Here is a 16,896-nt window from a genome sequence, read left to right as displayed (position 1 = left end):
TCAAGAAAACCCCATACAGGGTCATGAAGAGTTGGACATGAATGAACAACTGAATAGCCACAATATACAAAGCACTGTCCTACGTGCTAGGAAAAGAAACAGAAAAGTAGGAGTCCCTGCTGTCAAGCAGCTCACATTCTAATGAGAGAGACACTGCACATAGAAGTTTCAGCTCCAAGTGAGATGGAAAAGTCCCATGGTTCTTAGGGTACGCAGCAAAACCTAAGGTAATGTACTTCCTTTAACTTCATTTCTATCGATTATATCATATCAGTTTCTGATATTGAACTATTTAAAAGCACCAAGGACTTTGGTGGCTACAACTTTCCTTTTCTGGGTCTTCAGTAGCTGTGGCTACAGTACCCACAGAAGCAGTTGCCATGTTTTAGCTCAATGGGAGTTGCTTCCTGGGATGATGGTTTTGGGGTCTTGGTTAGAAGCATGACCAGTGGTTTGGGAGCCATGGCCATTCTCAGGGCTCTAGGGCTTACCTGCTCATTGGTAGCAGCTGACCAGTAGTTGGCAATGGTGACAAGAAAGGTGGTGATTGTTCCCTTAAGTGATGGCTATGGATCCAGCCTGGAAGTAGGGCTAGTGGTCTGGGATGAGGGGGAGGGGTACTGCTATTTCCAAGGGTACAAGGACGTGAGCTCTCCCCATGGGGGTTTGAGGTTAAGTGGTATGGTGGTAGTGGTTAGGCGTCCCTGACACATGCTACCACCTGTCTCTCCATCAGGGAACCTTGCTACTTCAAGTAACCTGGCCCCCACCTTTCCAGTTTTCTTATACCTTATACCCCTGCCCCCCTTATCCCACCCCACCCCACCCCCCATGTACTCTTGGACCAGAAATACGAGCATCTTTGCCGTTTCCCAAACAAGACACTGTATCTTCAAACTCTGGGCATTTTCCCTGTCACCCATGACTAGAATGCTCTCCCTCCTTAACTAGGCTTCCTGGATTCACTGGCTTTCCTTAAGTCTTAAGCTAAAATCCTACTTTCTACAGGAAGCCTTTCTCGATCCCTCTTAACTCTAGTGCCTTCCCTCTGTTAATTTTCTCCAATGTATCCTGTCCATAGCTGGTTTGTGCATAGTAGTTCACATGTTGTCTCCCCCATCAGCCTGTGAGTTCCTTGAGAACTAGGATTGTCTTTTGCCTTTCTTCACATTCCCTTGATTAGCACAGCTCCTGGCATATGGTAGGTGCTTAATAGAAGTTTATTTACTGACTGACTGACAGAAGTAGGCCGGTGGTTTTCCCGAGTATTGAGATTTGCTGAGTATCTGTGAGAAGCTAGCTGACTCAGTTTTTTTAGCACACAACAATCAGTGGGATAAGGGAGAGAAAATCTTTTTGGCAAATATCTCTATCCTCTGATTTGGGTTGGGTTTTGGTTTGGTTTTTTTTTTTCACTGAACTCCCTTTCTACTAGAGACCAAAACAACAAAATCATTATAATCATTTTGATGTGATATTGAACACATTTAAATCAAAGAGGCTAAACATTATGTGCCCACCTCAGGGTATTTATGAGGCATGGGTTGGGAGGGAGGCAGAGGCAAAGTTTAGATGAGACAGAGTCCCTGCTATCCTTGTGGGATCAAGTAGGGAACTAGACAGTTACAAAAACAATTGCACAAAATAATGCATGCTAAGGGAAATGTATCCAAGGGGAGAGGGACACGCAAAGTGTTACCTGATAACTAAGGGAGTCATTGCAACAGAGGGTGGGATTAAGGGAAGCTTTCAGGCATTTGTGCTGGGTTTCAGAGGATTGGAAGGCATCTAAGGGGCAGGTGTGGGAAAGGCATTCCATTCCCTTTCACCATGAACAAAAGTGCAAAGGTATAAAGCTACATGGGAAAGAGTGAATACACAGTTTGGCTGGAGCATACAGAGCATGAAGGGGAATAATACACAATAAAGCTTGAAAACTAGCATGGCACTGGATTGTGGAGGGCTCTGAATGCCTTGTGAGGAAGTCTGAACTTCATTCAGTACATATAAACTTCTCTATCAGGCATTTGAAGTTCTTCACAACCTTACCCCGTTTCCACCTTTCCAAGTCTGTTGGCATTATTCTCCACACACTGTACAATTCAGCCCTACCAGCCTACTTGGCATTCCCCATGCAAATTGTTCCATCTCTCATCTCTGTACCTTGGCACTGGCTATCCCCCATACTTGGAATGCACTCCTTCCTTAACCTCTGCCTCTTTTTTTTTTTTTTGGTGAGGCAATCAGGGTTAAGTGACTTGCCCAAAGTCATACAGCTAGTAAGTGTCAAGTGTCTGAGGCTGGATTTGAACTCAGGGCCTCCTGACTCCAAGGCCAGAGCTCTATCCACTGCACCACCTAGCTGCCCCTACCTCTGCCTCTTGAAGCCCTGGCTTCTTTCAAGACTCAGGCTTAACCAGCACCTTCTACAGGAAGCCTTCCTTCATTCCTCCAGCTGCTAGTTCTGGTGCCCGCTCTTCCAAAATTATTTTGAATTTGTTTCCAATATATTCTGTGTTTGTTTGTATATGTATGTGTCATTTCCCCTGGCTACTGTGTAAGCTCCTTGAAATTCAAGGATTAGTTCACTTTTGTCTTTATATCCCCCATAAATGCTTATTAATTAATCAATTGATGGATATTATGGAACCATTAAAGTGTTTTAAGGACAGGAGTGACATGACCCATTCTATACATAAAGGAAATTCTTCTGGTAGAGGTGACAAGGATGCTTTGGAGGGAGAAGAAATGGATGCAAGGAGTCATAATATGTTATAAGTAAGCCCCCCCCCCAAAAAAAAGAACCAATATAACTTCTAATAGGAGAGAGTTAAGAGTTCTAGGATGTAAATAGCAATTTCTTCTGTTTGGCCAGAAACCCTGACGGTCTTCCCCTTCCAGACTGGGAGACTTTTTCCAGACTTCTAGACCTTTTTTTTTTAACTAGGTAAAAGAGGCCATTTTTTGCCTCATTTCTTACCTAGTCTTAATCACTGAATGGGCATTGCCTCAGACAAAGTGAGACCTGGGAAAGACTTTAGCTTTTAAAGGCCAAGGTCTTCTACTGCATCCGGGGTCATCTCCTGTAGTCCTGATCTATATCTTGCTACTGAACCCAGATGGCTCAGGGGGAGAGAGTGAGGCTAGTGATTTTGCATAGCCCTGCCTCACTTAAATCCAACTCACTTGCAAGTCACAATATCACCTTCCAGATGTCATGGTCCTCTTTGAGAATGAAGGACAAACAACAACAGTTTTCAGAAGAAGAAATCAAAGCAGCTATAGTTATATGAAAAAAAATGCTCTAAATCACTAATAATTAGAAAAACACAAATTAAAAGTACTCTGAGATACCACCTTACACCTATCAGATTGACTAACATGATAAAGAAGGAAAATAATAAATGTTGGATGGGACGTGGAAAAATAGGGCATTGATGGCATTGTCAACTGATGCAATCATTCTGGAGAACAACTTGAAACTATACCCACAGAGCTATAAAATTGTGCATACCCTTTGAGCCAGCAACACCACTAGTAGGTCTGTATTTAAAGAGATAGAAGAAAAAAGGAAAGGATTTATATGTACAAAAATTTTTAAAGCAACTCTTTTTGTAGTAGCAAAGAATTGGAAATTGAAGGGATGCCCATCAAGTGGGGAATGGCCGAACAAGTTGTGGCATATGATTGTGATGGAATATTATTGTGACATAAGAAATGATGAGGGGGAGGGCTTCAGAAAAAAACTGGGAAGATTTATATGAACAAAGTGAAATTAGCAGAACCAGGAAAACATTGCACACAGTAACAGCAATATTGTAACAATGATCAATGGTGAAAGACTTAGCTACTCCAATGAATACAATGATCCAAGACAATTCCAAAGGAGTAATGATGAAAAATGCTATCCATCTCAGGAGAGAGAACTGATGAACTCTGAGTACAGATTGAAGCATATTTTTTTCACTTTACTTATCTGTCTTGATTTTTTTTTTGTAACATGGCTAATATGAAAATATGTTTTGCATTTTTTCACATGTATAATAGGTATCGTATTGCTTGCCTTCCCAACAGATGAGGGAGGGGCTGCAGGGAGAGAGAAAATTTAGAACTCAAAATTTTAAAAAACAAATGCTAAAAAAAATTTATTAATTAAAATAATAAAACTCCTAGTGTAAGAGCTGGCCCCAAACCTAGTAACTTGTCCAAACTTTTTCCAGAGGAAGGAAAAGTTTTTATTCTCATTTCTAAAGAATAGAAGGGGGAGGGGCATCACAATTCCTTTCAGGTAACAACAATGTCCCAAAGAAATGTTCTATCTTAAACCTTGACTCAATCTGAACTTAGAGAGAGAGAGAGAGAGAGAGAGAGAGAGAGAGAGAGAGAGAAGAGAGAGAGAGAGAGAAAGAAAATAGACTTCAGAGGTACCTTTGTCAAGAATTCAAAACCACATGCTAAAATTTAGCAAAACAGTGTCTTTCCATGCCAACTCCTACAAAAACACATCATTCTTTTTTGAAAGCTCTGTGGGCAGAGCTTTTCCCAAAAACAACAGGAATGGTAAATAAAATCTCTCCAGATAATGCAAATGGATAAATACTTCCAGATTTCATAATATGCATCAAACGCTAAAAAGTATTCCTTGACTTTGCAACTATATTTAATTCTGTATTTTCCACAGATTTTATACTAAGTGTAGAAATCAACAAACTTACTATTCTAGAAAGGTATTATGCTAAGGGGTATCAAGATGAAGTCCAGAGAGTCTGCGTCAGTAAAGGAGTAGTTTAGGAGATGGTGGCTGGGGACCATTGTAGTCGAATTGTGTTTTGAAAACTATGTGCACCCACAAACAGTTCACATTTTTTCCACTGCTACTTATCAAGTCTTCAGAGGCTCAGAATTCCAAATACTAAAAAAAAATTGTAGCCTACCAGAAGTTATGTAAACAGAAACAAATCTTCTATTTCCTCTTCATACTTTAGATTATAGGGAGGAAGATTACAGGGAGGAAGATTACATGAATAAATGTGGTTTGAGGGGATGGATATAGAACTCCTCTTTATTAAGGCATTTACTAAGACTTATGGACATATGAAGGTCAATGATTTTGGTTATGGTAGTTGTGGCCCAAAGTACAATCAAAGGGGAAAGCTCCAAGACTAGGAAATTCTTTCATTTAGTCAATCATCAATCAGTCTATCCATCTATGCTATATTTGAGATAATTTCATGTTTATTGAAATTAAATGAATAAAAATAACAGGAGACAACAGAGAGAGAGTACTACATTCCCCATAAGGTTATGTACCTCAGTAATGGACTATATTTCTCAAAATTCATGGACCCCAAGAGTTATACTCACTAGAAAAAATTTCCCAGGACTCCATTTCCCATGAGACTAAGTGAGGTAGCTTCTAATAACTCAATCAGAGGGAGACAACAAGAAAGGACTCTGGGAGAAGAGGAAAAGCCAGCATACCAGGTCTGGACAAAAGCTGTTTTCAGTGGTGGTATCCGAAAACCCAGGAATCCCAGCCTATTCTTGAGACCCCACAGAACAAGAAAAGGAGATATATGTATGAGCTGTGATGGAGGTGCAAAAACCAATAGAGATCCAAGCAAAAATCCAAACACTACTTAAGTCAAGCTGGCCAACCATTAGTTTAGCTGCTTAGGGACTGGCCATGTTTTATTTCAAAGACGTGAATCTTAGAGAAATTGCTTCCCAGGCTGCTCTTGTGGGAAGTGGGGATGAGGCTAACATGCATTTAGATAAAGAAATCCTTTTCTACACATATACAGGGTGTCTCAAAAAGTCTTTGTGTAGTTTTTTTTTAACTGGAAAGAAGCATGTGTGTATACATATATTTTATATATGTGTATATGAATATATACATGTGTGTACATATACGTATATGCACACACATCATGTGTGTATGCATGTGGGTAGATATACATTACATGCATCTATTTATCCATGTATATGTGTGTACATATATGTGGATAGATACATGCATAAACACACATATGAGCAAGGTATACCGAATTTCTGGGGAGGATCTGAAGGGGGGGCAGAATAAGGTGAGGCAGACACTCAAGCATTTGTTATATGCCATACACTATACTTACCTAGTTTAAAGTTTAACAGTTGTTGGCATGCACTTGGGGAAATAAAGTAAAATCTGGGGTCAAAAAAAAAGAAAAAGTCAAACATCTAAAGTTTCCTTCTTCAATTATGACCTTAGTTAAATCAACAATTCCTTTCGATTCTATGAACATTAAGTATGTAGCTCTCATGCCCCAGGCACTATACTAAGAGCTAGGGAAACAAAGACAAAAAGGAAAGAGTTCCAACTCTCAGAGTTTACATTCTACTAAACACAGAGAGGAAGGAGGGAGGGAGGGATACCTTGATTGACTTCACCCACCCCATCTATCTTTACCAGCAGGAAGGACCTGGGACTCCATCACTATCTGCTTTCCTCATATTCAGTCATGCGGGCCCCCAGCCCAGTCATCCTGCTATCCCGCTGTAATATATACCAGAATCTGAGAGCTGGAAGGGACTTCATCAGCTCCATACAAAGAAATCTCCACCATAACATGCCCTACAAGCCACGGTGTGATGGTGTTTAACAAACTACTCTGAAAAATTAAACACACTCACTAACGCTTTTAAATTCAATCTGCATTATTATTCTCTCCATTACTTTCTTGAGTCTAGACAATCAACAAAACAAATCAAGCCCTGATTTATGGTGTTTTTGCTGATTTCCAAGATGTAGAGGGGCAGCTAGGTGGCGCAGTAGATAGAGCACCGGCCCTGAAGTCAGGAGGACCTGCGTTCAAATCCAACCTCAGACCAAACACTTGACACTTACTAGCTGTGTGACCCCGGGCAAGTCACTTAACCCCAATTGCCTAAAAAACAAACTGAAACAAAACAAAAAAAAAACTTACACTGAAAATGTAACAGTAGAGTCTCACTAAGCCAGTTTGAGCACATCCCAACCACAAGCAATCCAACCCCTCCAAAGAGGCAGGTCACTCCACTTCCTCTTTTTCTGAGATCAAACTGATAGGAAGCTTATTCTCATAACAAGATGACATTTACCCTTTTGCAGTTTCCACGTTTTGCATCCGGTTCTGCCCCTCTACGGCTAAATAGAATAGCCTGACCCTTCCTCCCCATGACAGCACTTCAAATACTTGAGGATAGCTCTCATGTCCTCCCTGAATATTCTCTTCTCCAGAAGCAAGTACATCCTTTAGGCCAAGCTGTATCTGGTTTCCTGTAGTCTCTTACACTGGTTTAGAATTTCTAATTTAGAACCTAAAAATGATCCCTTATTTGGGGACTACCACTGCCCAAACAAGTGAGACGCCTAACATGAGTCCCTTTGCATGACTTAGAAGAACTTTTAGCATCTAGAATCAGCACGGGCCAGGGGGAAGAATACTGAAGTGGGAGGCCAAGCACTCGAGTTCAAATCCCAGCTTAGCTATTTACTACTCATGTAACCTTGGATGAATCATTCAGCCTGTGGGGGTCTCTGTTTCCTTCCTTATCTGTTAAATGAAAAGGTCATTGATCTCGATGACCTCCAGGGCTCTAGATCTATGATCCTCTAAGTAAAGCAGGCTTTTATTTATTCAAATACTCACTGCCTAAAAGTCTGGGGTAATGATGGGGTTACTGTGGAAGGGAAGAACAACAATGGTCAGATGACATCCTAGACTAGGAATAGCAAGCTCCCAAGGGATCATGACGCACAACCACGCTGGGAGAATTCACCAAGCATCCAGCTACCTGAATGTGCCAGTTACCTAGCAACAGGGAAAGGAAAGGGCTAGCATGCCGGGGGAGGGTTGACCTTATGCATGGAAGAGCAGACCCTGATGGTCATCTATTACCAGAAAACAAAAAAAAAAATTGTATGTGGCATCCGAGGCACATTCAGAAGGGGACAACTAACTAGCAAGCTTGAAAAGATCGAGACCAAGAGCTGCTGGACGAAGATTGACCCAAGAAACTAGAAGCAGTTAGCATGAAGAAAAGAAGAGCTGGGAAAGAGGGAACAGCAAGACAGCATCTTCAAGTTTCTGAAAGACTGTTCTACATCGACCCAGAGAACAGAACCAGAAGCACTGATGTACATAGACAGAGGCAGATTTAGGCTAGACTTAAGGCAAAACTTAACAATTGCTGTTGTTCAATTGATTCAATCATGTCTGATTCTTCGTGACTTCATTTGGGGTTTTCCTGGCAAAGATACTGGAGTGGTTCACCATTTTCCTCTCCAGGTCATTTTGATGAAGAAACTGAGGCAAATAGGCTTAAGTGACTTGCCCAGGGTCACACAGCTAGTCATTGTCTGAGGTCAGATTTGAACTCAAGAAGATAATACTTCCTGACTTGAGGCCCAACACAACTAGAGCAATCTAAGAGTGGAATGGACTACCTCCAGAGAGATCAGGTACCACCTAGCTGTTGGTCTTAAAATTGAAGTTGTTGAGAATCACAGGCTCATAGATCCACAGTGAGAAGGGGCTACCAAGGCCATCTAGTCCAACCTTCTTATTTTGTAGGCCCAAAGAGGATAACTGACTTATTCAAGGTTGCAGAAGTTGTTAGCTTCAGAGGTGGAATCTGAACACAGGGCCTCTGATGTCAGAGGCAGCGCTCTCACCATTTTACCACAAGATACTGTAGAAAGCCATATTGTTCATGTATGGGTCAGACTATATGGCCCTTTCAACTCAGACATTCAGGGAGATAGGAGCTAAGGGTAAGGATCTAGATCTAAGCTCTAGAAGAACCTGGACTCACCTTCCACTTCTGAGCATTCAGGTGAAAGTCAGCAGAGCCCAGTAGCTCACCAACCACACAAAGTACCCCACCCACCCCCAGACACCTAGTTTTGCTTGAAATTGGAAAGGGTAATAATTTCTGCAAACAAAATAGAGTTCTTCCTGGAATGACCAGATCAAACATTTTGTTTCAATGAACAACTGAGAAAAAACAAATGAATAAAAGAGCATTTATCAAGGTCTATGTGATAGTGATACAGACAGAAAAGCAAGACTTCTCTTTTTTGTTCTCAAGAGCTGATATTCTCATTGGAAAAACTGGAAACAAAATCCAAACCACAAACTAATCCCAGAAGTAAACCTAACAGTACAAGATCTTACTGTACAAGATTAATGAACAGAGCTTAAATTTCAGGCAGTAAGACTTCTAAACCTCAGAGATCATCTAATCTAACCTCCTCGGTTTTATAGATGAAGAAAGTGAAGCCCAAAGGAGTCCAGTGACTGGCCCAAAGTCGTGCAGCTAGAAAGAGGATCATAGCTAGGATTTAAGCCTGGTCCTTCAAGTCCAAATTCAGGGCTCTTTCTACCACACTGCCCCAATTCACATTTGTGTTTCTTGGCTTTTAGTCAAGGCCTCTATCCACCTCTCTTGATCACATGCAGTATGAGGAAAAAACAAAAAAACCCTGGCGTCACCCAGGAGGCAGAGATGAGCTGGCCACACGTCTGCACGTCAGGGAAACAGACTGGCATACAGAAGGGTGAGCTGGAATAGACACTCCACAGAGATTGGTCCCAGGCAGAATAAGCCAAGATCACTCCCATTCTTTAACAAGCATCTTGGTTATTTTGGCTTTTGCAGAAAATAGAATCTTTTCCTCTCATATGTGTATATGTTCTTCCACAAGTGCCTGGACTTGCTAGAATTTTCATTAGCATCAGATATTCCAGCAAGTTTTCTGACACCGGCTTTTTCTGATGCACTGATGCTTTTCACTCCTCAGTCTGCTCTGCTCATCCTGCCTTACCATTCACTGATACCACAAGTTTTCTTCCCCTAAACTCCACACACAGGGTAATCTTGGATGTCAACAGGAGAGCCAAGCCTCCCGCTTCCCTTTCCAATTTTAAGTTGTAAAGAAACCTATGCCACTCCCTCGCTTCCCACCCAACATCCCGACTCCCGAAATCACTTTGTATCTGGCATTTACTTTTCTGCACATTCCCCACGCCCATAAAACATCAAATCTTTTGAGGGCAGAAACTATTTTTCTTTGTTCCCCAGCACCATGTCTGGCACACGGTTGGTGCTGAAATGCTTCTTGAATACCTGACCAGAAATTGGGAGACACACTCAAGCCTGAACTCTTAGGGCGAGGAGGTGGTGAAGATCTGAAAGTGATGGGGAACACATTTCATCATAGGATGGCAAAATTGTGAACACGTACTGGATCTCAACCTTTTATCTTCTCTTAATTAAGTGTAACAGATCCCATGAAACCGATTTTACATTTGCGGCTATAAATGGTGTAGGAAGGAGTGAAAAAGAAAAAATGAATCTGTTCTTTTATTAAACAATTTATTCTTAAAGTGACAAGCTCACATAAAATAGCTACAGTAGACTGAAATATTGACAGTAGAAAAGTTTTCAGTGCTAGCAAACCTCAAATAACTTCACTGCAAAAGTATTCCAAATTAGTATTTTGTCAGCATGGCCAAATATGTTCCTTAAAAGTGACCAAGTGGTTCACTCTTATTACTTGAAAGATATGTACATCACGCTACTTTACCAACACAAAGGACTAGTGTACACTCAGTTGATATCTATTTTACAGAATGGATTTATATACACCAGAGAACAAGTATTACAGTATGACCGAGACAATTCTCACATCTATAAAACAGAAGAGAAATATTTCTGCTTAAAGAAACAGGGCAAGAGAGGTCCCTAATCGCATGTGTTTTAAGGTGCTGGATTCTTATAGAGACTCCTCTTTTCAAAGATCACATTCAAAGTACAGCTGAAAGATAAGTCACCTTCAATATGAAGGATGCTAGTTATATACACAGACACCAATATCAAAGACAGTCAGTACTGCAAAGCAAACAGTCTGCAGGGCAGACTTCTAAAGCATACAAACATTCAGGACTTAGTAAATGGTCATTTGAATATTTGGGTTAAGCAACTAAAGTACTGATTAAGGCACTTACAAGGTATTGGGGTTCTACTTGTGTAAGAGAGTCTAAGTGGGCGTTAATAGGAAATGGCAAGGTTTAGTATTAGCCATCTACAACGAAGAACACCAACATGGCGGCCATTACAAATGAGGTCACCTCTCCTACTTAAAACAGCAGGATTACAAATCTTGATTTATTTAAACTTTCCACAAGTCATTGTTTTGGATTAGGCCATCCTTTCTGTTCTGAGAAATGGCTTAATTGACAGCTATGCTCTAGAGCTTTCACTCACTTTTTCAGCCACATTGGTGTCCCATAACGTTAGATGCAGCTCCATGAGAGCATGCCCCTTTTCTCAAGCATATTTACAGGGCATCTTCCCCTTCTGTGTATTAATCTTCCAGAAGAGGATTATATAACCTACCCAAATATCACACAGTAAGCTTACATTTCTTCATCAACATACAAATATATCTTTCTCCCAACTCATCACAGTACATGAACTCCATCTTGTGAACCCTCTTCAGACATACCTCACACCATTAACACAGCTTCCTGTCTCCATCGTGTATACTTCCTCATAGCTTTCTTGCCCAAGATAAAAGCTAGTGATCAAGAAAGTGCATGGATAAAAATATTATATATACACACATTATTTATAACACAGAACTGAGGCTTAATGGACCATTGTCTTCCAAATAATCCCTTCCAACTTGAGCACCAAATTGAGGGTCATTTGCTTTCTAGTTAGGGTATCAAACACCCAAACCTATCAAAGGACCACAGCCAAAGCTTCCTATGATTAGCATAGCTAGCCAAATGTGGTAGCTTGGCAACTCAATTCATCTATATGAGGCCAAGTTTTCCATTCTCCCCCAGCTCTGCCATTCAGGAAAGAGCTCACTAGCTAGCCTCGGGCTTCCAAAGAGCGGTGAATCAAGTTCGGCTTTATTTGGTGTCTGGCGGAATGTACAGTCCTGGGAGGCTGTCTGCGTCTGCACCCCATCTGGCTTAAACTGCACGTGGACAATTTTGTAATTCTGACCATCATTATTATCCCAGAATACCTGTCCGCTGCTGTTATAGGAAATGCAGAACTCAATTTTCTCCTGAGTTGGAATGACAAGAGGCAAGTCAATAGAAAAGGAAAATGTGTCAGTATCAGAGCCTCCATAGACATTTTTCATATAGGTACAGTCCACATCAGTATAGGTCTTCCATGTGTCAAAGGTGATGCGGACCTGGACTTTCTTCTCAAAATTCACATTTTTTACTTTCACTGTTCCCGTCAAAATTCTCTCTTGCAGAGAACAGTTCTCCAGGCAGACCAAGTTCTTCTGAAGATGGTTCCGGAAACTCAAGTAGTCAGTTGATGGTTGAGGGAAATCTAAAATCAAGTTTTTCTCTTCATGAAGCTTGAGGCCGGCTGTGATGTCTCCCAGGTCCAACAAGTCGAACTGAAGATCCCACACAGGCTCCTCTTGGAATTCCGAGAAGACATGGATTGCAGTGAGAGACAGGCCCTTGGAGTCTGCAAACACAACTCTTTTCTTGGTCCGGCTGGGAGAACGCTTCCAGTCATTTTGTGTTTTTGCTTCCTGCTTGATATTGAGACATGGTTTAAGAGGTTTTAACCTGTTAATAAAATTTCTTCGCTGGAATTCATCGTAAGGGTCCAGGAAACTCTTCAGAGGTGGTGAATGAGCAAGGCAGATTCTCATGGCCACATCCACTGGCATGACTGAACTTGTCAGAGGCCTGGGATCTAAAACCTGAATCATTCTGAAATGAAAGAAAGGAAATGGAATTATTTCTTTTGTTTGCTACCCTTCTAAGAATCTTCCCTTCCCAGTCTCAAATACATACTTGTTATCTGTATAACTGAAAGGGGTGGCATAGTGGACAGGGATGCAGCCTTGGGCTCAGGAAGAGCTAAAGTCAATCAATAAATATCTATTAAGGGTCTTGTCAGGCAGTCTACTAGGAGCTGGGGCTACAAAGACAAAAATGTACAAGTTCCTGCCCTCAAGTAGTTCACAGTCCTGGGATGGGGAACCTGGGGCCTCAAGGCCACATATATGGCCCTTTAGGTCCTCGAGTGAAGCCCTCAAGGGTCACATGTGGTCTCAAGGCCCCAGGTTCCCCACCTGTCACAGTCCACAAAGGGAAATAACACATACATGAAAAATGAATGAGCCCAGTCAGATATATGCTATTTTTTGTAATCAATGAAAAATCATCTAACCTCTTAGTGCTTCAGTCAACTGAGATTCTAAGTTACAGAAAAGTTTCTGATTGCCATTGGTGGCAAGTTTCCTACACCAGTGAAATCATAGGTCCAGATTCAGTGGGGGAGGGGAGGATGAGAGAGGATGATACAGGCTATCCAATTACTATTAGGGACCACAGCAGGAATCATATGATCTGGGTCCCGGACCCAGAAAGGTACCTGAATGATTTAAGTTGTCATTTCCTTTCTCCAGACCTCAGTTTCCTCTGCAAAACCAGAGGGTTAGCCTAAATGATCCCTAAGGCCCCTTCTTCCTCTTACAATCTACAATTGTCTCTTTTAGGGAGCCACTCACCACATTCTGAATTACCCAAACCGTTTTTGTTTTGGTCTCTGTCCCCCAGCAGTATACATGACCCAGAGTAAGACACTTAATAAAGTCATCTTGGTTTATTGCTCCTTGCTGTTTACCTTCTAGACATTCCTCTGTTTGATTAGATCTTAAGTAAGGTGCAAGGCAAGGACAGAAAACCATACTGAGGGCTCTGTTATAAGTTTATGAGGGAGCTTGCAATTGTTATATAAATGAGGTTTGAAGAGTATCTGTATGTTTTATTGTACATTCTTTCTCTATTTCCCACAAATAATTGAGAATCTGCCCTATCATCAAGCTGAAAAACATGCTACCAAATCTCATGAAGAGTTTTGAAGGCTCCCACACTAGCTGTACTGGAAATCACTGACCTCCTGCAAGCTCCCTCCTCCTCTCCCTCCCCCTTCTTTTTTTCAGCTCTTTAGTCACTTTCACATATTACTAGTAGCCTAAATTTGGTGTCTAGCCCAAGCAGCACCTGGCAGAGTATTGCACACAGTAGGTGCTAAATGCTTGTTGGATGAATCACAAGAAATCATTAATTTTTTTTCTCCACCCCTAGTCTTGTAAATGATAGCATTTATATCATGTGCTGAATTTACCAATCAAGTTTTGTTAAGCGACTATTGCTTGGATCAGTAGCTAAAGTTTTAGAGGGTAGGAGGAAGCTTAGGAGGCCTGGACTTGTGATTTCATGAATGCAGGGAACCCTTGAGGAAAAAACTATCAATGCCACATAGCCAATGTATCAGAGGTGACTTGAACCCACATCATCCTGACTCCAAGGCTATTTCTTCACCTGAAGTTAATAAAACAAGTGCAATGAATATTCTTTACTACTGCCAAGTAACCATCATTTTTTAGTTGCCTCTCTGGTCTCCATCATCTCATTGCCGGGGGAGGGGTGGGGCAGGGGTCCCTAGATGAGCCTTAAGACATCACATTCTAATTCTAGGGTATAAGTGTTGCTATTTGTAAAGGTGGCAGACAAGTAGATATAGAGGGCCAAAAATAAGCTAAGATCTCATTTGTGGCCTCCTGTCCCAAGAACTGAGACTCCTCACAGCAAAGTCTGAATTTTTAAAGAAACCTTTTGCCAAGTCATCTTTGGCATGGTTACTCAGCTTTTTTTCCTCTTAATGCATCTATGTGGCAGCTTTAGCGCTCTGTCTTGTCACACACATCCCTCTCCCAATCCCCATTCTAGATTATTTCCAAGAGTTAAAAAACAATAGTTTACTCAGATTTGGAGGGCCCCAGCTCTGACTGCCGAAGCACACTGGGTTAAGCTTTAACCGAGAGAGAAAAGCTATTTCGAATACAGTTAACTGACTTTTTAAGGCATCATCTCCCAAAACGGGGCCAAGCTCTTTTTTTTCTCCTCCAAGGTATAAAGTTAAGCAAAGTTGTCGTAGGCTACATTTTTGTTTTGGAGGTTGTGGGAAGGGAGAAGTTGCAAGAAAGGGAGGAATCTGAAATCAAAACGCACGCCTGCTAACAGAAGTCTACAGCTTGGATGCAGTAGACCTGGAGTCAAGATGAGCCGGAAAGCAAAAGAAGACTTGGGGGGGGGGGGGGAACGACGACATGAGACAGCATCCTAAAACCCTGCTGATCTCCAGGAAGCCAGATGTAAAAATGTAATATATGTATGTGTGTGTGCATATATGTTAATATAGATAGATATACATACACACGTATATACCTACATATGTATACCTGCGTGTATATATGTATACACATGTGTATATACGCATGTGCGTACATGTATGTATACACACACATATTCAGCTCTCTTAGTGGTTTCACATCCCTAAACCACAAGTCTCCCATCTGTTCTCCCCAGTTTGCTCTACATCCCACCCCACCCCAAACCCTCATCTCCGCTTTGGCCCTTGCAAAGCGAGCAGGCGGCTTACCTGGTGCAACTCATCGGGTACTAAGTCAGCCACAGGAGCTTCAAGAGCCAGCAGGACTTTCTCCCCCGCCCAGGGTTTCTGGGTCAGCCAACCTCCTCCGCACACACTCAGAGCAGACTAGCGCCGAGCGCTGCGGGAAGCGGCGGCTTATCTGTCTTCGAGGCACCGGGGTTTCACGTGAAAGCCAAGCCTCGGCCAATCCCCGGCCGGCTCCGCCTCCAGCCAAGCAATCAGGGCCCAACTCCGAGACCCAACCCTAGCCGGGAGAACGTGATCCGCCTGGCTCAGGAGGGCTGGACTGCTGGGAGGAGGAGGAGCAAGCCAGGAGGAGAGGGAGGGGCGCGTGGCCCGGGCCGGCTGAGGACTGGCCAGCTCCATCGCGATTCGACCAGCTGAGTTCAGCCCACCACAGCCGCGTTACTGGGGGTGCGAGGCCAGCTGGAGCGCAGCTCGTAATGGAAACCCTGCGCTCACTGTGATTTCTGTGTGTGAGTCTGGGAGCGTGAGTGACAGCGTGAATCTAAACTAAGAAGCTTCAGACCACGAATAGCTGCCTGCCGGGGTGAGGTCCGGACATTTCATAAAGTGCCCTTTCTCCAGTGCCCTCGTTACTATTTGGGGTGTAGTGGAAAGAACTCGGGATGGAGGAATTAGTCCGAATTTACATCTGTCTGCACGGCCTGCTTGTATGAGTTGGTTCGTCACCTCCTGGCCTCAGTTTCCCCACTTATAAAATGAAGGATTTTTAACCACTTTGTGTGTGTTACTGGTACCCTTTGGCCGTCTGGTGTATGGCACTTCTTCTCAGAATAATGTTTTTAAATGCATAGTTAAATATGTTGGATTTCAAAGAAAATCAGATCTATTAAAATACAAAAACCAACCTATTTTACAAACAACAACAAGGTCTCGGACTCTTAAGACCCTAGACTAGATGAATATTTAAAGTCCTAGTAACAGGCGTCAAGCTAGCTCTCACAAACTCAGTCCTGGAAAGGACCCTGGGGCTTCACTCAGATTTAAAGCTCCAAAGGACTCATCCTCCTCGCTTTAAAGCTAAGGAAATGAGGCCCAGTGCTTTGTTCAGGGTCACACTGTTATAATAGAGTCTGTGGACAAATTCAAATGAAGGTTTTCCAGTTCCAAGGCTCTATGTAACAGACTGAGCTGCCGCAAAGCCTTCATTTTTACAGATGAGATTGTGGCCCAGAGAAAGGAACATGACTTCACTTGCCACATTAATGATTTAGGGGCAGAGCCACTCCCCCAAAGTAGATGTTCTGCTAGGCCCGGACTAGTGTGCTTTCTCCTACCCCTTGTAGCTCTTTAAAAGATGGGAGACTGCCTTCTAGATGAAATAGCTTTTGCATCTTTAAGGCA

At 42.3% G+C, this 16,896-nt stretch overlaps 1 protein-coding gene across 1 annotated transcript; it reads right to left on the bottom strand.

The window, feature by feature from the left end:
- Positions 1 to 10,370: 10,370 nt before the first annotated feature.
- On the bottom strand, positions 10,371 to 15,671 carry PPP1R3C (protein phosphatase 1 regulatory subunit 3C). Its single transcript, XM_020964172.1, has 2 exons — positions 15,517 to 15,671; positions 10,371 to 12,776 (listed from the first exon to the last, which is right to left on the bottom strand). The coding sequence occupies exons 1-2, from the start codon at positions 15,528 to 15,530 to the stop codon at positions 11,837 to 11,839; spliced, it is 954 nt and encodes a 317-aa protein (XP_020819831.1). The 5' UTR covers positions 15,531 to 15,671; the 3' UTR covers positions 10,371 to 11,836.
- Positions 15,672 to 16,896: the final 1,225 nt, after the last annotated feature.

This window comes from Phascolarctos cinereus, unplaced genomic scaffold (genome assembly GCF_003287225.1).
Source record: "Phascolarctos cinereus isolate Bilbo 61053 unplaced genomic scaffold, phaCin_HiC Scaffold_3;HRSCAF=262, whole genome shotgun sequence".
NCBI classification, from domain to species: domain Eukaryota; kingdom Metazoa; phylum Chordata; class Mammalia; order Diprotodontia; family Phascolarctidae; genus Phascolarctos; species Phascolarctos cinereus.
Note: the sequence above shows the minus strand (reverse complement) of the source record. Positions and strands in the feature narration are given on the sequence as shown.